This window comes from Solanum pennellii, chromosome 10 (genome assembly GCF_001406875.1).
Source record: "Solanum pennellii chromosome 10, SPENNV200".
In the NCBI taxonomy this organism is placed as follows: domain Eukaryota; kingdom Viridiplantae; phylum Streptophyta; class Magnoliopsida; order Solanales; family Solanaceae; genus Solanum; species Solanum pennellii.
In genome coordinates, this window is record NC_028646.1 from 80,063,115 (window position 1) to 80,086,062 (window position 22,948).

At 30.2% G+C, this 22,948-nt stretch overlaps 3 protein-coding genes across 7 annotated transcripts; 2 read left to right on the forward strand and 1 right to left on the reverse strand.

The window, feature by feature from the left end:
• The first annotated feature begins 2,423 nt into the window (after positions 1-2,423).
• On the forward strand, positions 2,424-3,706 carry LOC107032519. The gene has a single exon (XM_015234122.2). The coding sequence runs from the start codon at positions 2,512-2,514 to the stop codon at positions 3,427-3,429; it is 918 nt and encodes a 305-aa protein (XP_015089608.1). The 5' UTR covers positions 2,424-2,511; the 3' UTR covers positions 3,430-3,706.
• Positions 3,707-5,074: 1,368 nt separating this feature from the next.
• Positions 5,075-18,875, reverse strand: LOC107001629. Of its 3 annotated transcripts, none has more exons than XR_003574633.1 (5): positions 18,728-18,875; positions 12,271-12,471; positions 11,893-11,966; positions 11,449-11,500; positions 5,075-5,341 (listed from the first exon to the last, which is right to left on the reverse strand). XR_003574633.1 is itself a non-coding variant. In XM_027912051.1 (5 exons), exons 1-5 carry the CDS (start codon positions 18,749-18,751, stop codon positions 5,202-5,204), a joined length of 471 nt encoding a protein of 156 aa, XP_027767852.1. In that variant the 5' UTR covers positions 18,752-18,875; the 3' UTR covers positions 5,076-5,201. The 3 variants fall into 3 exon arrangements, 2 of the variants coding, with proteins under 2 accessions (XP_027767852.1, XP_027767853.1); XM_027912051.1 differs by having other exon boundaries at positions 5,076-5,341; positions 12,291-12,471; XM_027912052.1 differs by lacking the exon at positions 5,075-5,341 and adding an exon at positions 10,284-10,509 and having other exon boundaries at positions 12,291-12,471.
• On the forward strand, positions 14,994-17,882 carry LOC107032271 (myb-related protein 2-like). 3 transcript variants are annotated; one of them, XM_015233854.2, is made up of 7 exons: positions 14,994-15,132; positions 15,221-15,433; positions 15,528-15,604; positions 15,858-15,918; positions 16,024-16,099; positions 16,190-16,259; positions 16,768-17,882. In XM_015233854.2, the coding sequence occupies exons 2-7, from the start codon at positions 15,229-15,231 to the stop codon at positions 17,524-17,526; spliced, it is 1,248 nt and encodes a 415-aa protein (XP_015089340.1). In that variant the 5' UTR covers positions 14,994-15,132; positions 15,221-15,228; the 3' UTR covers positions 17,527-17,882. The 3 variants fall into 3 exon arrangements, with proteins under 3 accessions (XP_015089340.1, XP_015089339.1, XP_015089341.1); XM_015233853.2 differs by lacking the exon at positions 14,994-15,132 and having other exon boundaries at positions 15,168-15,433; XM_015233855.2 differs by lacking the exon at positions 14,994-15,132 and having other exon boundaries at positions 15,168-15,433; positions 16,786-17,882.
• Positions 18,876-22,948: the final 4,073 nt, after the last annotated feature.

Sequence of the window (22,948 nt, forward strand, 5' to 3'; positions counted from 1 at the left end):
TTCCTCCCATTTATTTTCTAATATGATCTGCTTTCATATGTTTCTTTTGGGAATTTTTCGCTGCGAAAGTAAAGGTTCTATTTAATCACAAAAAATACCTGTTAGGACTATATAATCACAAAAAAATTTAAAAAGTAAGAATTGTTCAAAATCATATAAACAGATTAATTTATTCTATTCCTTTAATGAGGGACTCAACCGTCAACACACTCCACACACCCATGACTTGATATCGGAACGTGGATAATTTAATATATAAGTCCAATATTGATAAATCATGAATTGAGATGGACCTGAATCAGTACCATGTTAAAAAATTGAATCTTAATTCTAATATAACTCTAAAAACTAGCTCAAAACGTTAAAATTACCTAAAATTATATTATCTTTTAAAATACAATATTTTTTTTATATCCACCAAATAAAATTTTAACAACGTATCGACTTTAAGCTCACCTAAACTACTCATAATTGTCATCTTTTCCTTGGGTCAAAGTTATTTGTGCAGTCAAACAAGACAAATAGGAAAATATGTTAAATTGGGCCATTATTTAATTCTCAAGTCTTCAGTCTTGGATATCCATTTTAGTATATATATATTTTTTTTCTTTTTTAACAAAGTCAATAAAGAAGTAAGAAAATTCACTTGACCAACAATAGTGAAGAGGTAATTAGTAGGAATTTGGGGTGAAGACACTTTGAGTCGTTTGGTTTGAAATTAAGGAATTATAAATTTCAATATTGAATTAGTAAATAGTAATAATGAAATTATTTAGTGTATATGTACTTTATTTTCGGTAAATTTATTAACATTACCAAAATGAATAGTATCTTAAAAGAGGTAAAATGAGAAGAATTTGCAATTTTAAGAATGATACTTTTTGTTTTTGGTTTCATATTTGCTGACTATTTTAAATTTGTGAACTTGAGATCTCTAATTAAAAAAAAAGCAATTACATTCTTTCATCGTTTCGAGAGAATGAACTTTTGATCTTATTACAGAATGTATATATAAAAAATATATTCGTTCTGAATCGCAAAATCGAACGATATTTCAAGATTCCACTCCAAAATACTATCAAACAAGGGTCCATGGGGTTGGCACGTGCATTGTTGTCATATGAAATATGGTTAGTTGATCACACCATTTTGTACTCTTAAGTCTGTCTTGATCGAATGTGACTAAAAATAGCTCATTATTAATTTAAATAATTAAACATTGCTTAGTTGGTGTTGGATCCCATCACTCTTTCAATTATTAAATGGATTATTGTTTGTGATTGCTACTACAACTAATATACATAAACAAAATATAATGATATATCATAATGCTATGATTTACTAACCTAACAACTCAAAGCAAGGTCGAAATTTATCTTTTTTAAAAAAAATTGATTAACTAATAACCCATCAAGCAAGTTAAGTATAATCTATTATGGTCATTAATTAATGTATATTAGAAAAAATTAATAGTAACAACTAACAACTTTACACTCAAATGTCAACAGGTATAATTAAATATTTTCTTACCAAAAAATTACAGAATGATTGTGTTAGTTTAGTTTAATATTAATAAAATTATTTAAAGTGGAATGGGTAAATAAATCGAAATATTATTTTTGTTTTGGAATATTTTGTAGTTTTTTCTTATATCTTTAACATTCATCAAATAGCTATCGAAAATTGTACCACTTTGTCTAACTTTAACTATCGTAAATTAGTACTTCCTCGATCCTAATTTCATTTCCCTCTTTTTGCAGTTTATAGCCTAAAAAAGAATTATTCAATCAATATTTCAGATTACTTTTATTTGGCAAACAAATAAATGAAGGTACATTTTTCTATTTAACATTTATTCATTTGAAAATATCTTCTCGTATTTCTAAAATTCGATTGATCAATCAAATTATATTAGTAACAAATTGAGATAGAGGGATTATATTTTTAGTATCAACATGGTAAATTTTTATCTTTTTTTGCGTTTGTTTTTCATTTGATGTACGGTACTCACATCTCTGGTGTCTAGACATCTGTTAAACCCTCAATGTGATGGTTCGAGCGACTTGAACTTGATTAACTATTTACATGATGAAACTAGTCAAGACCAAATGACTACAGTCAAGGTTAAGTTTAAATAAAAAAAAGACCTTGATAGTGGCGTCGCCGCATGGCTAAGGCATGCAAGGCAAGGTGTGGCTGAGACATGACAAGGGCTGGGCAGACTAAACCAAAGCAAGACAATTAGGTTTCACTCATTAAATTTGAATTCGTGTTGAAAAATCATATAATAAAGATAAAGTTTGAACTCAAAATTTTTAATTAATTTAGATTATGAATACTTATTAATGCACCATGATTCGATAGTAAATTTTTTACCTTGTTCATATACAGTTATTTATGAATTCCTTTTTAAATATATTCCACTGCCTATTTTCAATCGACAGACTCAAATCGCCTCAGAGTTTGGAATTTTCTTTCAACTGTACTATTCTCTCTCTCTCTTTCTCGATAATGACTCAAGTTGATTTGGAATCACTAGTTTCCACCAATTCCGGCGGAAGTAATGACCGGAAAATTGTATGTGAAACTCTAGCGAAAGCCGCCGGCGTCAAAGCGGAGAAAAATGATATTCCAGACGACGAAAAGGAACTTCCGCCGGATTTCCCGCCGGAGTCATTCTGTCTTTCGAAAGATGCTGAACTCGATTGGTTTGATAGGAACGCAGTTCTGGAGCGTAAGGAATCAGCAAAAGGTAACAGTTCACACGGAACGAATGTGACTTCAAATTTGCATCCAAATTTGAATTCAAACTCACAACGAATTCCATTGACTTTGAAAACTAAAACTACTTTCTTCGGTTTACCGAAGAGTAGTTCCGTTGATTCGAAGAGGAAAACATGTAAACCGGCGAATATGCGTTTTTTTCCGACGAAACGATCTGAATCGGCATTGAAAGCGGTTTCCGCTCCTGAACCGGTATCACCGAAGGTATCATGTATGGGAAGAGTGAGATCGAAGAAAGGTCGCCGGCGATCATGTGAAACATCACAAAAATCTGAAATATCACTCGAGAGATCAAAAAGCAGCAGAACACCTAAACGGAAAATCGGATTCTATTCACGTGTACTTTCAATATTCGGATTCGGTCGGAGTAATATCAAACCGGTGAAGGCCAGTACAGAGAGAACGCATGATTCCATACCGGAAGAGCCAGTTCCGCCGAGAAAGAGCAACGCTGTGGTAACCGAAAAGGTTCATAAAGTTCCGGTGAGTGTTGAACCGGTTTCGGTTTCCGATTCAAGCGGTTTAGGAGGAATGATGAGGTTCACGTCGGGCCGGAGATCGGAATCCTGGGCCGCCGATGAGATCGATGCAGTGCTTTCAGAGTTGGGTACAGATCGGAAAGTGGGTCCCAATATAAGAAATTGAATTCCAGTGAAGGAGCGCGCGGAAGTCATTTCTATGATGGTTAAAATTTCGTTAATCCAACGTGGCAGTAAAATTTACTCAATATTTCTCTAGTTGAGCAATTTCTTTTTTCAATTTTTGTTGGTTCAACTAGTTATGCGAGAATTATAATGTAAATTTAAATGTATTACTCTCGAATTTTTTTTTATTAATTTCCTTCTATGAACCGTAAACGTAACGATATAATAGTAAGGTTTATGGTTCAAAGTCATAATAGAAGAAATATTTGTCTACTTCATACATACTCCATTTGATTAGGAATAGAACTCAGTTGGTAGGACTCCGCTCTAGCAATTGAATCGTTACAAGTATTTAAGGTTTATATGTTCAGGCAATAATGATAATATTTTTTATTTAAACTTTTTTGAATAATGCATAATACACAAATTAATTACTTTGTATACAAATATTTTTCTTTTTTATTTGCTAATATCATTCCATATTTATTGTAGTTAAAATTTAAAAAAGAAACATAAATCAAACAACTCAACATTTGGAAAGATTTTGGTACAATAATAATGTTGAATGATAGGTGAAGTAATATTTAATATATTCAATTTATGACATACTACACATCTTACATATATTTAATAATATTACCGTACATAAAAGGAATCTAGTTTATTTACATAATTAATACGGAGAAAACATAGAATAGCATCCAAAGAAACAAAGTGATAAGAAAGTTATATTGAAATTCACGCTTTTAATATTACTTCATTTACTTTATGGAGTTTAATTATACTAATATTTTGAGATATAATTTTTTATTATATTAAAATAAAAATTAATATAAGTTATAATATTTCTTATTGTTTTAAATGTTATAATTTTAATTTAATTTAATTAATTATCTTTAAAAATTAGGTAAATAAACTTTCACAAATTAAAACATGAAAAATAAAAGAAAACGAAGAGAGTACATGCCAAAATCTAAAATTGCAAGTTTCTTTGGAATTAGGACAACTTTGAATAATGTGACATGTTAAAATATTGTTGTTGCATGTAGATCCAAAGTGGTTAAAACGATTTAACTTCAACTGTATAATTTTGACAGTCAATAGTTCAACACTAATAAGTCATCATATTTAATAATCTAATTAGAGACGAAATTAAAATTTTTTAATAAAGAGTATCAAAGTATAAAGTAAAAATACACAAGCACCATTACAGGGATAGAACAAACCATTTCAAGCAGTGTTTGTAATTCCTTAACAGTTTTATTAAATTTTCAACTTGTATCAAGAGATGTCAACACTTAAATATATATATTTATTAAATCGAATTTTGACTTACATATAATTTCCAAACAAAGGAATATTGCTTAACACCCCTTGTCCTAAGATAGTTTCGCCCCTGAAGTTAATGACTACTTTCTAATACATTCAGTTAATTTTACAAAAAATATCTGAAAAAGATAAAATATACACATATATATTATCTCTATATCAAACACAAATTTAAATTCGGCAAAATATGATTGCACCACTAAAAAAAGTAGGAGAAAACGTATTAAGTGACAATTGTTCTCTAAACATGTAAGTAAATTAAACAAACTCAACATTTAATCAACTGCACTATTTCGCCTTCTTATATCATGCACGAATATCAGCAGATAATATTATACTAATTTTGAAATATATACACATAATACCTAATTTACAAAAAATATCATAATTTCATATGCTTTATATAGCATATAAATTTGCTACTATTGCTATATAATAGAAAAATTATTTTCGATAAAATTCGAAAAACATGCACATAGGGAGAAGAGGAAATAATGGGAGCTCAAAAAAAGGTACACTCTGTCGAAGACACAACTGAGCGTCATCACATGAATTTGCTTCACAGGCGCTGCTTCCACGTTGGTCTGATATTTTGCAAATAGACAATTAAACTCAATTATAGATACACAATTTTATTAATTATTTATAACAAACCATTTCAAATTAATCTATAATAATAAATATTTCTACTCATCTATTAGATCTCTTAAGATATATATAATATTTTGAATAAAAAATATCGAGTTCACGTCAAAATAATATAAAGTTCTTTATTTAATTAGATAATTAACTCTTGATTCAATTTTTTTAATAGACAATTTAAATAAAATTGAAATCATTAAGAAATAATGTCACTTGTGTCAGTCCAATCTTTTGCTTATTAGCCTAAAAGGCTTACAAATGCAATTTGTACGGAAGAAGGCCAGACCTAGTCCTCCTCCTTTATCTGTATTCTCTTTAACAGTGGCAATACAAAAAAAAAAAAAAAATTAACATTTTTGTCCTAATTTTTAAATTTCTAGCTAAGAATTATTCAAATTGGAGGTTTTCAAATTATATAAGTGACGAAAGTAAAAAAAAAATCATATTATTAATTCGGGATGAAAACAATACATTTTGAATAGTGTATTTTTAAAAATATTATATTATATTTTAAAAGAATTACGAATATTAAATATTTAATAAGCGGGATTATTGGTATAATAATACGTTCATTGCAAAATAATAAAAATAATAAAATAATAATATAATAAAATGGAAAGTGTAAATAATAGCTTCCAAGTTTGAAGAACTACTATTCATACCTCTATAAAGCGAGAAAAATATTTTACCCTCCAGATATAGAGAACAAAGATAAAATAAAGATGAATCGAAGATGGTCTAATAAATCCTTAAACTAGAGGTCTTGAACATCTTCTGTGGCAAGAATAAAGATGTGATAATTAGGGTTGTTCATGGTTATGATTAAAAAATTAAGTTGAACCATAATTCGTACCAAATTGATTAAGAAAAATCAATATTATGTTTGGTTTAATTTTAAATTTTGAAAATCGATACTATTTGATTTGATTTTGATTTTACAAAAAAAACTATCTCAAAAATAACCATATCGAACCAATAAATTAGATATAGAAATTTTATGATTATTTATATATTGTTGATAAATCAAATACAAATATTTTGTTAAGTTTTAACTGACTGAAATCTTCAACCTTTCCTTTTTTCTTTAAGTCCAACTATAACAACCATAAATCCAAGTCTACTAAAATTCATTTTAATTTTTAGATAATTAATAAAAAGTTTAAATATTTACTTAATACTGTCAAGACGAATATCATACCTATCTAAAGAAAGTCAAATAAATACGCAAACTTCCAACAATTAAAGATCTACTAATAATAAAAAAGACGATTAAAACTATAATTCTTTTTGCTTTTAATAGATTTAAGCAATAAAACTTATAAACAATTTTAATTTTCGATATATTAAAAAAAAAATGAAGGACAAGTCACAAGAGGGAGACAAAAACTTATTATTGTACAATCAAAACTTATATTATAATTAGAGTTTTTATCACACAGTGGATATGAATACGAAATCAAATTCGTCCCCATATTAATTAATTTTTGTATAATTTATTTTACTATGCAAAACATTATTATATAAATTATTGACTAAAACTAAGTCATGGGCAAGCTTTCATTATTTCATGAAGGGTCCAACACGTTTTCTCCCTTTCCTTTTTCAAAATTTATGTTTTAATATTTTTGGATTTTGTCTGATTTTCTTTCAAAAAATCATGTCAGAGTCCTAACTTGTACATCAAAATAAGTTTCTGATTGAATGTAATAAATACTGAAATTGATTTTATACATACATATATAAATTATATATATAGCTAGATAAAAATATTGAAATTGATAATAACCCGTTACTATATTCGGTAAAAATTGTTGATAAGCATTTTTTATGTTAAAATTATTGATATATCCTTATATATATAGCCTATTCTTGCATTAAAAAAATGAATAGTGGAAATAGATAAAGAGATAACTAAAAGTTATGTTTTCATCGAAATTTTTTTTCAAAAATTACAGAAGATATTAGAGATAAAATAACAAAAAATTTTCTCAATTAATAATAACATCGTAAGCTACTTTTGATCGATTTTAGTTAGCTTATAAACCACATGGTCTATAAAAACTTTTAAGATTACTAAACACGTAAATAAACTTTTAAAAAAATACTTATAAGTTAGTTTGATCAACTTTATATAAGTCTATTTCAATATATATATATATATATTTGAATATATATATATATATATATATATAGCACAACGTAAGTTAGGGAAATTATAGTAATTTAACATTCAAGTTAGGAGTTCATGTTTTTAAAGGGTGTGTGTGTGCGCGTGTATGTGTGTGTGTGTGTGTGTAAATATATATATATATAATTAAGATTTTAGAAGAACGGCGAGTGAATATAATTTTCAGATTGATATAAGTAAAGANTATATATATATATATATTCAAAAGATGAGTAAAATGCTCAATTGATATTAAGGGGAAAAAATATATAAGGATGGTCATAAAAAAGAGTTTTCTCTTAATTTAGTCAATATGAATATTTTTAATTTTGTTTTTAATTTCTTGAGCTATAATATCCTTGCTGTTAATTTAATCTAGGACTTGGTCAGTAGTCACAATGATTGACTTAAATTTTGAAGAATTGAAATAATTAAGAACATTAATGAGACTTAACTAGAATTGTCCATTTATTCAAACCCCATATTTTCTAGTACTAGTATATATTATATTTGACAATATAATAACTATATTATTGTTCATTGATTGGGAGTAGTATATCTTTTGTTTTTTTCCACACGTAAAGTTCATTGGGGCAAGTACCATGTTTTGTAACTACTTGCTTTTGGATGATTGTTAATTGTTATGTTATCGTTATTATTATTTTAAATATAATGTTATTTATTTTGATTATGGTTTAAACATTGTTATATGTTACTTATTAGTATTGGATTTGTTGTTATAAAAGAATGAAAAGTATCATTTTTTTTATGTAATCATCAATTTGATGGGATAGAAATTCTTTTTCCCTTAACTCTTACTTTTTATTTAATCATTTTATTTGTTTACAATAACTTACCTTTTACCCTTTTTTGGTTGTTATAAATTAGAAGCTTATGGTTCAGATTGTTGGTATGTGATATTACGAAAAGATAAAAAATAATATAATCTATTTAAATATTATATTTATTACGATAGCACAATTTGGTACATTGTAAAATGCGTCCAAAGTGAGTCAAAAGCTAAGAAATTTTTGTCTGATGAATAAAATATATGTCAAAGTTGGTACTTTTACACCTATTTATGCTTGCGATCTCATTAGTTAATAATTTCATATTAGATACATTTAGATACATATATTTTGTTATTAGATACACTCTGAAATAAGAGATAGGAGGGAGACGAGCAAGAGAGGTATTGTATCTCATATACATACATTTTGAGATACAAACAAATATGAAAAGAAGCGAGCGAGAGATGCAGCAATACATGCATATGAGTCCACTTAAATAAAGTGTATCTAAAACAAATAACACCTAATTTCGAACTCATGTATTCGAAATACATGTATCTGGACAAGTCAGATACATATATTTTGGAATCAAAATCTAACACGAATGGTAATTTTGAAAACTCGAAGAAAAGCACGTAATTAGACCGTAAACTAGTAGAATTTATTTTGTTTGCCCTTGAACAAACTCCCCTACAAAAATATTTTACTAAATTAATTGAGTTACGCACAAACTGATCCAACACCATAATTATAAAAAACCAACAACATGAATCAGCATATGACTGAGTTCCTCTTGTAAATGCATGGGAGAGTGTCACCTGTATTAGAATCTCAAAATTGCAGAGAAATCTAACAATATTTTGTAGAGCATTTGATTCTAAAGCATTGATTTGATCAAATTTAGAGACACAAATTGAAACTTGACATGTGCATAATTTTGTTCCTTTTTGAATGATAATCAAGTTAAAATAACAAGGACCAACGCTCTTAAGATCCAATTGCATAAAAGATTAGAGGGTCCTAATTGTGTAGCAATGAGTATCAAATGATATCATCTCATATTCTAGTAGCTGAATTAGTCACATAAATGATGCAAAATGTTTTAGGGAATATTTGTTACTGTGGGCACGAATCTCGAGTAGTTTCATAGGATACTTGTTATCTCTGCCTATAGCGTCCGCGCTAGATTAAATGCACCTCAACTAATTCCACAAAAAACATGTTATATATCTCCCACAAGGATAGATACATGTTAAAAAATCACCTAGTATTTTTGCCTCCTATTTATCGGGGTCAGGCACTAGCCCAGACACCGGGTGTAGCTAGATTGAGCACTTAAGCACCATCCATTTTCGAGGCTAACTGAATTCACTTATGAGTTAACACACTCCTCAAGAATCCTCATTAAGGAATTCATATTATACTCATTTCTATTACCAGACTCATAAGAGTTTGTTATCGCCATTACCTCTCTGTGTCAGGATTGAGTAATTTGCGCACTTGCTGAGATTTAAACCTGAGAACCTATGATTTTCAATCCACTTCGTTGACCACTAGACCACGTTACCGAAATTTCCACTGCCTAAGCCCTAATGGTGCATTTTCCACTAACTTAGGTACATATAATTCAAATCTCACAAAGATAAGGTAGGTCTTTGGCTTGAATTGAAGAGGCTCTAAAGTGGTGAGTCCTACCATTGGGCTGTGGTGAGATGGATAGAGTTCTTCAACCTTTAGATGGATAAATTTTCCTAATTCGGGGATTCAAAGCGAGTACTGAATACCGAATAGAAACCAAAGACAAGTGGTGCATTTGTAGAAACAAACATAATGAAGTGCTTCTAGCTCTATTAGAATATATGGTCTCAAAGAATCTATTTAGTGAAAACAACTAAAGCTAAACCATACAAATATAAGATAGATGGATTTCCTGTACAGTAGAGTCAGGTCAAGACTCCAATATTTTTTTTTTTATAGGATTGAAGTCTTACACTAACACATCTCTATGAGGTATATTCATAATGAAGTATATCGAAAATAATCATTAAAAAAATCAAAATTATACACAAATAGTTTTCTGTCACAGTTTCCTTCTCAAAGCAACACCATAATACCTATGACCAGCAGACCTTGATTCTTCCTTATGTTCTTTCTATTATAAGCAAAACATAAATAAATATATCTCAAAGCATTTAAAATGTTGGGCAAATTATATTGGAGGATAAAATCATAGATTATATGCATGTTGTTTGTTTAGGAGCATCTAAAATGTTTCAACTAATTAATTAACAAGCAATCAACTATTCTTATTTCTGCATTAGTTGGAATCGAATAATATGACCACGAATAAGTATTCTTCCTACTATGTTTCAGATTAATTTTTATTCAGGTCCATTTCATTCGAATGTGAAATATCGGCCAAGAAATTCTTGACCTTAGGACGAGTACAACCTATGGCTTTAGTTTTGAGTTAAGATTCTAAAATTCCATTCCCCAGAATCCAACTTTATATTATCCCTTCACAACAGAATCCCTTTTTCCTTACAGGGAATATCATTCTGTGGTCATTTCTATCTTTTTTATTTTTTCAATTTTTAACCAATCATTGACTAAATGATTGATTCTAAATGCTCTTATCTTTCTTTTTTTGTGAGTTTCATCTTGTTTTTTCAAAGTAAAATTTTTACTTAACCTCAAAAGGAAATGAAAGTACAAGAAAGAACAAGAGCACATGTTCTCTTATTTAAAGTGGAGAATATATCATTTGCAAGTAACACAAAGGAAACAGTAGAGGATAATTAGAGGAACAAAATAGATTGGATGGTAAAAAGCCAAGTCTATTTCTAACACTAAACTGCATGTCCAAAGAGAGAAACAGCAGTCATGGCTTTATGGCAACACTAAAGATAAGTTAAGTACTTTTATTTGACATTCTAGAAAAGCGCTTTGCGTCCTTTAAAGCAGTGGCAGAGCCACATTGGCACAATTGAAAAGTTACGCGGTGTGTAGGTGAATATTTTAATAGTGTATATATATATTGATCCTTAATCTCATTAACATAAGGAAAGCTTCTAGAGTAGTGGCAACTTACAAAGCTGGTTCAGATGTGACATTTTAGCATTTCTGGAATCCAGCCTCCGCCCCTGCTTCAAAGAGACATGAACTCTAAGTTACAACATGGTTGTAGCAGTTACGGTTTGATATGGAAACATAAAACTACTTACAAATCTCGCATATTATCAAACAAAAGTTCATTGTTTACGATAAGGGAAGGAAGACTTAGAATACAAAAAATAGAAAAGAATTCAACACTTATCAAATGAAAGTTTGTCTGGATGAATAACATTACAAGTAATTTTCTTGAAGGGTTAAAATATTGTGTTGAAGAATGAAAAAGCCTCACATCGGTGGTTAATGATATGAGTGTGTCTCCTTATATGGACTTGGACAATCCTCCCATCATAAATAGCTTTTGGGATCGAGTTAGACCCAAGATCTATTTCTTTACATATTGGTAGTACTAGGTTTCGTTTACCTTGCGAGGAGAAAAGCTCCCCAATGCGCAGTCCTCTCTGTTCATCCTTTCCCTTGGAGAAGCTGAAGTGGTCCCTTGAAAAATTAAGAAAAGAGTACTTAAAGAAAGAATTTTTCTACATAAGTTCCAACATATATATGTATAGAAACACATAAAAGAAGAAGGAACTCTAGATAACTTATTTCGATATTTTAAGCCTTTCTAGTTCAATATGTTTAAGCCCTTATAGACAGTCACTTTGTACATGTGTTGATGAGAGGTAGCAGGTAAGTTCTAATAGAACATGTTATTAACCAACCATTTTCACGGTGCAAAAACGTCTGCTGAACATCAAGAACTTAAAAACTCTTAAACATTGATTAATGATAAGAAGCAAACCATGAGATCACAAAAGTTACTTATCATCATAGCCAGTAGCCACCATGCCAGTAAAACAGTTGTGATTCTTTTCGCCACTTTAAGTGAAGGTTGTTGATAGATTCCTTTTAAACTGCTCACAAATTGCATTCCTCCAAACTCCATAAAATATTCTATCATATCAGAATCAACTGATTCTTTTTTTCTTCTGCAAAAGTTCAACTGAAAACAAAATATGCATATCATTTTCAAATGAGGAGTTCTCACTTATTTTCTGTCAAAATCGTACCTAATTAAACATACATGACATAAAACTACCAATAATAATGTCAAATTCTTTTCCCTTTCGACACCTGGCATTTTTAAAAAAATATTCAAAGCAATAACCTCATTTTGGTTAACAGCTGCAGATTTTAACTTATATTGTCAATAGCCATGGGTAGACAGACCCCTAAGCTCCATGCGAATTTATTCTACATTGGCTGTTCATCAGTTGATAATATTCTGTCTTATTTTAATAGGCTGTATTGATATCCAGGATTTAATCCATTAGCAACATGAAAAGAAGGGTGTGGCATGATTTTCAACTAACATATCATAACATCAAATGAAATTAGAACTGTTCCAAGATAATGTTCAAAGTATAAGTGATCTCGAGGATCGATTCCTTGATGGAAAATGATTACAAAGAGAAACAAGATTCTCCTTTGAAAAAATTGTCCAATAATATCATCTATATCTATACAGTAGATTGAAATGCTGCACAGCTCAATTTATACTAAGCAGCTGCATACAGTATCTCTACATACACCATACTCTTTTTTACTCGTTGTAATAGTCCCTAATTTATTCCTATCTGCAAATATGATGCAGATATACACTTATAAAACAAAGTAAACGAGACAGAGGTGCAAAATAGGCTAAGCCTTTCAAAAGAAGCTTAGTACGAGTTCCCTAATTTTCCCTAGAAAAACTTAGCAGATAAAAAGAAGGGAACAAAGAGTTTCACAAATTATAAGGATGTTATATTTTAGAAGAAAACTAGATATTCAACATACGTCCAAAGAAATAGAACTATGATTACAAACAAAGTAACCTGTATCTTTATATTGTGTAAGGACACGTTTTAACCCATAAACGAGCACAAAAGAATGTAAAGTTATCTTGTAAGGCCAGGATATATAGATTCACCAAGGGTACCTCCAAATCCAATTAAGACTTAAGTGAAAGGTAAATTGGGATCTTCCATTTGCGAGTTGTCATGTTTTCCATCAAACAAGTATGGAAGTACATTCCTTTATTTCTTCTTTTAGAAAGGGGTCATTTCATACCAAAAGGAATAGAAAACTTTTAGCTAGAGGACCTCTTCTCTCTATTTTAGGGCTATCCACGCAGAATAAGTACCAAATTTACCGAAGGAGAGAACAAGAAAGTATTCTTCATTTGATTCCTAGCCTTCAGACAAAGCGAAGAAGCATCTCTCCACTATATTTTTTTATTTTATTTCTTCTTCCCTTTTCAATATTCACATATTTTAAAATAGCATAGAATGGAAAGGATGCTCAAGATATTCAGGAAGTTTCATATCACTAGGTATAGGCCAAGATGTTGCATCTAAAATCATTAACCATCCAATGCCGGCATGCTTGTTCTGATACAGTGTAGAGGTTGTCCACCCTCCTTCCGATCAAGAATTTCATGCAGGACCTCGAAGGGAGATTACACTTCATAAAATTAGATGATGTTTTTCTCATATCACAAATGAATATATGCAAGTATACATCTAGAGTTATCAGATATGGGGAAAGGAATTGAATAGCACGACATGGCTTGACATATAAATAAGAAGCAATGTATTAGTAGCAGAGGATTTGATACAGCACGAGATTCAGAAAATCTAAGACTTTATATTATCTCCATTTGCCAAGACAAGCTATAGTCAATCTGACTTGATAAAATATGTATCCTCAACTAATTGCATGTATCATGTCCACAACTAAACAAACTGAAACTGAAGAAAAAAAAGTATTATTTGTTCTAGGTTAGGTGTTCAATATGAGAAGCATCTCAACCATTTCCTACCTTTTCGTCTTTTCTTTCTTGCATGTATCTAATATCCAGTACTAGATGCTCCAGTCAACAGAATCATCCATTTGAAAAGGAAGATGGTTTTGTAGGTTTTCAGGACATCATAGATAGTGGATTCCTCCAATCTCCATCAGGGAAAAAAATATTCCTCTATTAATTCTTGGAATATGGTTCCCAAACTTTGCCAGATAAAGAATATATGTGCATAGGAAAAAGTCGTTGGTGGATCAATTCTTTTACCTATTGTAAGGTGTGTAAGTGTTTCATGAACTTATAATGCAGAGGAATATAATGCATAGTGCCTTTCCCTTAGATTAGAAAGCGAACGTGCATTCAGGACCCACAAATGTGTAAAACTGGAAGGACAAGATTTTTTTATCTTAAGCTGGTATGAAAATTAAATTGGTCTAGAGTTAGAGGCAAATTCAGGATTTAGAGTCAGTGAGTTCAGAATGATTATATGCATATATTTCAAATGATTTTTTTCCTATGTAGACATGGTTCGACCTAAAAACAATTGGTTAAGTTGAACCCACAGAACCTACCCTAGATCCACCATATCTAGTTCCGCTGGACCTGTCCAAGATGCTATGCCTTTTGGACCACCCCCCTCTTCATTTGCTTATTAGGGTAGGGTCTTTTGTATGGAGATATATTGAGCTGTAGCAGAAAACTTTATTTAACCAAATGGAAAACAATGTTATATACAGTGAAGAATAGTAAAGAATCATTACTTGGTAAATCAAGAGTAAGACAAGACTGGAGCCACTGAACGCGACATCAGATTCCCTCTAGGTACGCGATATATACTTTCATTCATCCATCATGCCTATAAATCTTACCATAAGACTTACGCGCTGATAACCAAATATTCATACCCAAGGCTAGAAGATGTACCATCATCACCATCAAGCTTCCAACATGCACCCTTCAACAAGAATGTCTTTCCCTGAAAGGCATCTGTTCCTACAAGGTGGGAATGCCAATGGAGACTCAGGGCTTGTTCTTTCAACGGATGCTAAGCCAAGATTGAAATGGACGCCAGACCTCCATGAGAGGTTTATAGAAGCAGTTACACAACTTGGTGGGGCAGACAGTAAGTGCACATAAATATGTTAATTTTGAATAAGCACCAGATGTATGTTGCTTCTGACTGACATAATTAAATATCCACCATTCTTCTATTGCAGAAGCCACACCAAAATCAGTTCTGAAACTTATGGGGATCCAGGGACTAACCTTGTACCACTTAAAGAGCCATCTTCAGGTTAGTTTTTAACTTTTTATCCACTTCCATGGTTCACAAATTTACATGTTAAGAAACTAGACATTTCAAGAGGGACAGAATAAGCCTTGAAAAGCCTTCTATCATAGCTTCCACACAACCATTCGGGACAAAAAAAATTTGGTTGCAAAGATCTTTAAAATTGTTTATGTCAAAATAATTGAAGAACAAAACCTGACATTCAAGTACTTTTGAGTTGTAAATGAAAATCTAATCTTCTATTTTGGCTGCACAGAAATACAGGCTAAGTAAGAACCACCATGGACAAGCAAATATTAGCGGGGTGAATAAAGCTGGTAAGAATTCCATTAATTTTCAAGAATATATAAATCCAAAAAGCTTCTTCTACTGTTTTACAGAGAGAAAACATTCCAAGATTTATTGTTTATAAATGATTGCAGCAGCAAGTATGGAGAAAATATGTGAGAGCACTGGAAGCCCTAAGAGCAATCCAAGCATTGGACACCAACCAAACAAGTAAGACAAACAAAATTGAGTTAATAATGTCATCCTACTTCATGTCTGAACCATACTTACACTATATCAACCAATTTTTTTCTTGTCCAGCAATATACCAATAAGTGAAGCAATACAAATGCAAATTGATGTCCAAAGAAGGCTTCATGAGCAGCTTGAGGTAAGAAATTGTTGCAAATTTTAACTTATATAAGAGATGTTAGAACCATAAGTAGCAAAAGATGAGACCTCCTATGTCATAGTTTGAAGAAAAGCTAGAAGCAATACATAACGGTAATTTTCTAAGGCATTTTCATTTTCATGAAAGAAGACTTCACTGGTTAATTGATAACCAGAAACAATTTCTCATAGCAGTGGAAAACAAGACAACAAAATGATAGCTTGATCATGCAGTTGAATAGTCCTAGACTAATATAGTGATTTTGTTATAGAATAAACGATTTAACAATGTGACACTTCCATAAAGTTTTCTTCTAGCCAAATTTTACTAGTACCGGTAAATTTTCCTTACTAGTTTCTGATGATATATTAAGCAACTTTTAGTGCTTTGTTTTAAGACTTTGTTAAAAATTATGACTCTGCATAACTTTTCTTCTACCCAAAACTTTACAAGTCGATGAAAAGTTTTCCTTGCTGCCTTCTAAATTAGGCCTAATTGAACTGATTAGGTGCAACGACATTTACAGCTAAGGATAGAGGCTCAAGGGAAATATTTGCAGGCTGTGCTCGAGAAAGCACAAGAAACTCTTGGAACACAAAACTTGGGAACAATTGGATTAGAGGCAGCTAAGGTTCAACTGTCTGATTTGGTGTCCAAAGTATCCAACCAATGCCTGAATTCAGCATTTTCAGAGATAAAAGAACTTTCAGGATTTCACACTCCACAAACACAAGCAACCCAGCGGTTAGCAGATTGTTCAATGGATAGCTGCTTAACCTCATCTGAAGGCCCCTTGAGGGACCTGCAGGAAATGCATAATAACCAACTTGGCCTGAGGAATTTAAACTTTCGACCATGTACAGAAGAAATTGAAAATCAGACCAGGTTACAGCAGACTGCACTAAGATGGCGTGACGACCTCAAGGAAAACAGATTGTTTCCCAAAATAGATGAGGATACAGAAAAAGAATTTGCCAAAGAGACAAACTGGAGCAACTTATCAATGAATGTTGGAATCCAAGGAGGAAAACGGAATGTTAACAGTAGCTATGTTGATGAAAGACTTAATGGAATAGATGCAGACATCAAACTTTTTCACCAAGCCGCAACTGACAGAAGTGATTCAACGAAACCAGAGAAGCAGGTGTCACCACAAGAGTATAAGCTGCCTTACTTTGCTCCGAAGCTGGACCTAAACACAGATGATCAAACTGATGCTGCTTCTAATTGCAAGCAACTTGACTTAAATGGTTTCAGTTGGAATTGATAGATCTCATCTCCACATAGAAGTAAAAACATGAATTATTATGTCTCAAACAGACACCCACATGTGGGAAACTGAGCTGATGCTCCTTTTGGAAGGAATAAAACAACGCGTAGATTATATACAATACCGTAACACCATTGGTTGGTCTAATACCTAACGTATTGTGTTGCATAATTTTTAGCAGTACAAATATGAGCAACCTTTAGCAGTTGAATGTTCCATATATCTAAAACTAATGCACTTTCCTCAATTTTCTACTCCAGAAATATAGTGAATACTTCTTCAGATCAAAAGCAATTATCACAATTCAGGTCTGAAGTCACTTTTATTGAAAATGAAGTGTTTAACCACACAAACCATCATAAGTTCTTTGAAATGTGTCTAAATACATGCACGAAGAATCGCTAGGATAAATGCAATCCTTGGTGATGAACAACGATGGGAAAATATAAGAAAATCTAGCGTTATTTCTCAATTCAGAGCTCTTCAACAAAGATAAGAGAAAAAGGACGACATCAATAAACGATTTCTTTTAGTCAGTTGGCAATGATAGATTCCTTCAGGTTTAATACAAAATGTTCTGTAAATCAATCAGATACCCATTTTATTGCAGCTTTTTCAAGTATATATCCATCCTATAGCAATTAATGTTGAAATACTATACAAATGATATAGACAACCACTACTTTCCCTATGAAAGTTCATAAAGGTTCACATAGAAAATTGGTACTCAAACTTGACCGACAAGTAAGCACTTTAACTTTAAGTATTGCATATCTACACATTTCAACTCGTCTCCCATTAAACACTCCAACTTACAAAATGATCATCTATACACCTCCAAAATTTATTCATCGCAGTGTCCACGAAACACAACGAAACACAATGAAGATCAGGTGAGGTGTCTAGATGTGCAGTTTCAAATTTTACTTTGATTAACAAAATTCTAGCATTTCATCAAATACCTAATAAGCATAAGAATCATAATACAAGGACAAAATTATACTCCAATAAAAACTGAAATCGACACGAACGTCGAACAAAAGAGAAAAATCATTTTTTTCCGTTTTCAATTGATACTCGAATGAAGAGGAAATAAAAGGCGCAATTGACAAATTCATCGATATGCTTCAGTGAAATTGATAAGGTATCGAATTTCTTAAAGAGATCTTATCTCCATTTGCGTGCATGCATGTATTACCTTATAAGGAAAAAAAATGCCCATTCTTCGCCATTGTCGAAAGCTTTACCCACGTGATTTCCTCTTCATACTCATCTCTCACTTTCATGGAAATTCCACTCAATTGTATAGTCAATTGACGAAAAAAAATCTCTCCGAATTTTTTCGATTAAAACAAATCAGAATTTTAATTTTTATGAGTTCTAAATTTATTTTAATTTTATGAGTTCTGAATTTTATGTCAACGATTTCAAGGGTTAATAATAGAATTTTGAACAAGCAAACATTATTGAGTTAGTGGATTTGTCGAACTCATATTCGGATTTCTAGCTCACTCTGATTGAAAAGATTTTAAATTGATTACTAATATGATAGTTAGTATTTCAGAAAATCATATTCTTTTAAATAATTTTACTAGATAATAATTAATTGATTCATTATTTGAGAAATCCATATCTCTAAAATTACATTAGTTGATGATACTTGTCCTTGTAAAGTGATTGTAACATTATAAATGTCATAGTGTGCAAAGTGGATATTTTTATAAACAAATTGATGTTTCGATTCACTATTTATCTTTTTTTTTAAATCTTTTTAGTGGTTACAAGGTTTTATATTACTCTTTTTGTTTGAAATAATTTTTATAAACAAATTAATGTTTCGATTCACTATTTATCTTTTTTTTTAAAATCTTTTTAGTGGTTACAAGGTTTTATATTACTCTTTTTGTTTGAAATAATTTAGTTTGATTTGGATCAGAGTTAAAGAAAATAAAAAATAATTTTGTAATTTTAAATTGCAGTTATACCAAATGTGAAAAAAGTTGAAATTAAAGTATTGCTATAAAAAATGAATCATTTTTTTTAAATAGACTAAAAAAGAAATTAGAACACTCTTTTTTAAATAAATTAATTATTTTTAATTTAGTCGGTTGAGTTATTTGTACTTTTATCTTTATTTTGTGTTGACCTTTTAATTTTAGTTATGTTTGAGATATTAATTTGTATTTTCGCTTCATAATATCCTATGAGTTATGCTTCTACAGCTGAGGGTGGCCCATTCCAAGGCTCTATTTTCGAATTTGGGCCGAATATAGGCCTAAATATATACTCTTAAGAGATGAGGTAACATCTTTAATCGGCAACTTTCACATATAGCAAATATAAAATTTATATTTGTATGCTATAACAAAGTTTATATAATTGCACTCTATAGCAAACATACATATATATAATTCGTTATACATATACAATTGAAGTGAATTGTATAAACAAAGTGTATAAAATGAGAAAGAGAAAGAGACTTGGGCAGAGAATTGTATAAAACGAATTGTATAATTATAAGTGTATAGAATAATTATATACAATTTGAATTTGTATAAAATGAGAAAGAGAGAAAGGCAAAAAAGACTTGGGCAGGAAATATACAATTGAATCGAATTGTATAAAATGAGAAAGAGAGAAATTATATACAATTTGAATTTGTATAAAACGATAAAGAGAGAAAGGCAAAAGAAACTGGGCAGGGGAGTATTTTATTGTATAATTATAAGTGTATAGAATAATTATATACAATTTGAATTTGTATAAAACGATAAAGAGAGAAAGGCAAAAGAAACTGGGCAGGGGAGTATTTTATTGTATAATTATAAGTGTATAGAATAATTATATACAATTTGAATTTGTATAAAACGATAAAGAGAGAAAGGCAAAAGAAACTGGGCAGGGGAGTATTTTATTGTATAATTATAAGTGTATAGAATAATTATATACAATTTGAATTTGTATAAAACGATAAAGAGAGAAAGGCAAAAGAAACTGGGCAGGGGAGTATTTTATTGTATAATTATAAGTGTATAGAATAATTATATACAATTTGAATTTGTATAAAACGATAAAGAGAGAAAGGCAAAAGAAACTGGGCAGGGGAGTATTTTATTGTATAATTATAAGTGTATAGAATAATTATATACAATTTGAATTTGTATAAAACGATAAAGAGAGAAAGGCAAAAGAAACTGGGCAGGGGAGTATTTTATTGTATAATTATAAGTGTATAGAATAATTATATACAATTTGAATTTGTATAAAACGATAAAGAGAGAAAGGCAAAAGAAACTGGGCAGGGGAGTATTTTATTGTATAATTATAAGTGTATAGAATAATTATATACAATTTGAATTTGTATAAAACGATAAAGAGAGAAAGGCAAAAGAAACTGGGCAGGGGAGTATTTTATTGTATAATTATAAGTGTATAGAATAATTATATACAATTTGAATTTGTATAAAACGATAAAGAGAGAAAGGCAAAAGAAACTGGGCAGGGGAGTATTTTATTGTATAATTATAAGTGTATAGAATAATTATATACAATTTGAATTTGTATAAAACGATAAAGAGAGAAAGGCAAAAGAAACTGGGCAGGGGAGTATTTTATTGTATAATTATAAGTGTATAGAATAATTATATACAATTTGAATTTGTATAAAACGATAAAGAGAGAAAGGCAAAAGAAACTGGGCAGGGGAGTATTTTATTGTATAATTATAAGTGTATAGAATAATTATATACAATTTGAATTTGTATAAAACGATAAAGAGAGAAAGGCAAAAGAAACTGGGCAGGGGAGTATTTTATTGTATAATTATAAGTGTATAGAATAATTATATACAATTTGAATTTGTATAAAACGATAAAGAGAGAAAGGCAAAAGAAACTGGGCAGGGGAGTATTTTATTGTATAATTATAAGTGTATAGAATAATTATATACAATTTGAATTTGTATAAAACGATAAAGAGAGAAAGGCAAAAGAAACTGGGCAGGGGAGTATTTTATTGTATAATTATAAGTGTATAGAATAATTATATACAATTTGAATTTGTATAAAACGATAAAGAGAGAAAGGCAAAAGAAACTGGGCAGGGGAGTATTTTATTGTATAATTATAAGTGTATAGAATAATTATATACAATTTGAATTTGTATAAAACGATAAAGAGAGAAAGGCAAAAGAAACTGGGCAGGGGAGTATTTTATTGTATAATTATAAGTGTATAGAATAATTATATACAATTTGAATTTGTATAAAACGATAAAGAGAGAAAGGCAAAAGAAACTGGGCAGGGGAGTATTTTATTGTATAATTATAAGTGTATAGAATAATTATATACAATTTGAATTTGTATAAAACGATAAAGAGAGAAAGGCAAAAGAAACTGGGCAGGGGAGTATTTTATTGTATAATTATAAGTGTATAGAATAATTATATACAATTTGAATTTGTATAAAACGATAAAGAGAGAAAGGCAAAAAAGACTTGGGCAGGAAATATACAATTGAATCGAATTGTATAAAATGAGAAAGAGAGAAATTATATACAATTTGAATTTGTATAAAACGATAAAGAGAGAAAGGCAAAAGAAACTGGGCAGGGGAGTATTTTTATTGTATAATTATAAGTGTACAGGACGAAAATATATGTATTTGAATGTGTATATATAATTTTCTCTCGCTTTATACAAACAGATACATAATTTATACATTTCTGTTTGTGTAAGCGAGAGAGGCGAGGGTGGCAAGCTATATTAGGGAGAGTGGCGAGCGAGATCTTGGAGAGGGGAGAGAGGGAAACAAAAATATATATATTTATACAATTTCCTCTCGCTTTATACAAATAGAATCAGATTTTATACACTTGTGCTCGTATAAAAGTGAGAGGAAGCGAGCGAGAGAGAAGAGTGGCGAGCGAGAGTTTGAGGGAGAGAGGTGATTGTCAAATAGTTTGCTACGGAGCACAATTAAATCAAAGGGTGATTATAACAATTAATTTAATTTATTAATTTATCATTGTATACAATTTTCCATCTTTAATCCACAGTGATATTTGCCTTAAAACAACATGGGAAAATAAGCAAATATTCCCAAAATAAAAAAATTTATCAACGTATACTTCTTTATATTCATACCTCAATAAATAATTACATTATATATTTTCAATTAATTTCGCTTAACTAATACTAAGTATCAGACATTATATTATATATGTATATGATACTGATTTGGTATTAGTTACAACCTTATTGGGGGAATATGAATTGTAATTATTTACGAGAGAACGAATATTTCTTGAATCACGTTGAATTTGAATATAAATATATTATTATTTTAGGTTTTATGATCTATTTATATAGTTTTTCCTACTATACTATAATATTTTTCTATTTTCGTATATCTTGAGAGT

What these genes read in the sequence shown, in the direction of transcription:
- LOC107032271 (XM_015233854.2), top strand. Translation starts at nt 15,229, where the DNA reads ATGTACCATCATCACCATCAAGCTTCCAACATGCACCCTTCAACAAGA. An exon ending in ACTTAAAGAGCCATCTTCAG is followed by an intron (nt 15,605 to 15,857) that starts GTTAGTTTTTAA and finishes TTGGCTGCACAG; the next exon opens with AAATACAGGCTAAGTAAGAA. An exon ending in ATTGGACACCAACCAAACAA is followed by an intron (nt 16,100 to 16,189) that starts GTAAGACAAACA and finishes TTTCTTGTCCAG; the next exon opens with CAATATACCAATAAGTGAAG.
- LOC107001629 (XM_027912051.1), bottom strand. Translation starts at nt 18,751, where the DNA reads ATGGGCATTTTTTTTCCTTATAAG. An exon ending in GCTACTGGCTATGATGATAA is followed by an intron (nt 11,967 to 12,290) that starts GTAACTTTTGTG and finishes TAATTTTTCAAG; the next exon opens with GGACCACTTCAGCTTCTCCA. An exon ending in GGAGCTTTTCTCCTCGCAAG is followed by an intron (nt 11,501 to 11,892) that starts GTAAACGAAACC and finishes TCTTTGAAGCAG; the next exon opens with GGGCGGAGGCTGGATTCCAG.
- LOC107032519 (XM_015234122.2), top strand. Translation starts at nt 2,512, where the DNA reads ATGACTCAAGTTGATTTGGAATCACTAGTTTCCACCAATTCCGGCGGA.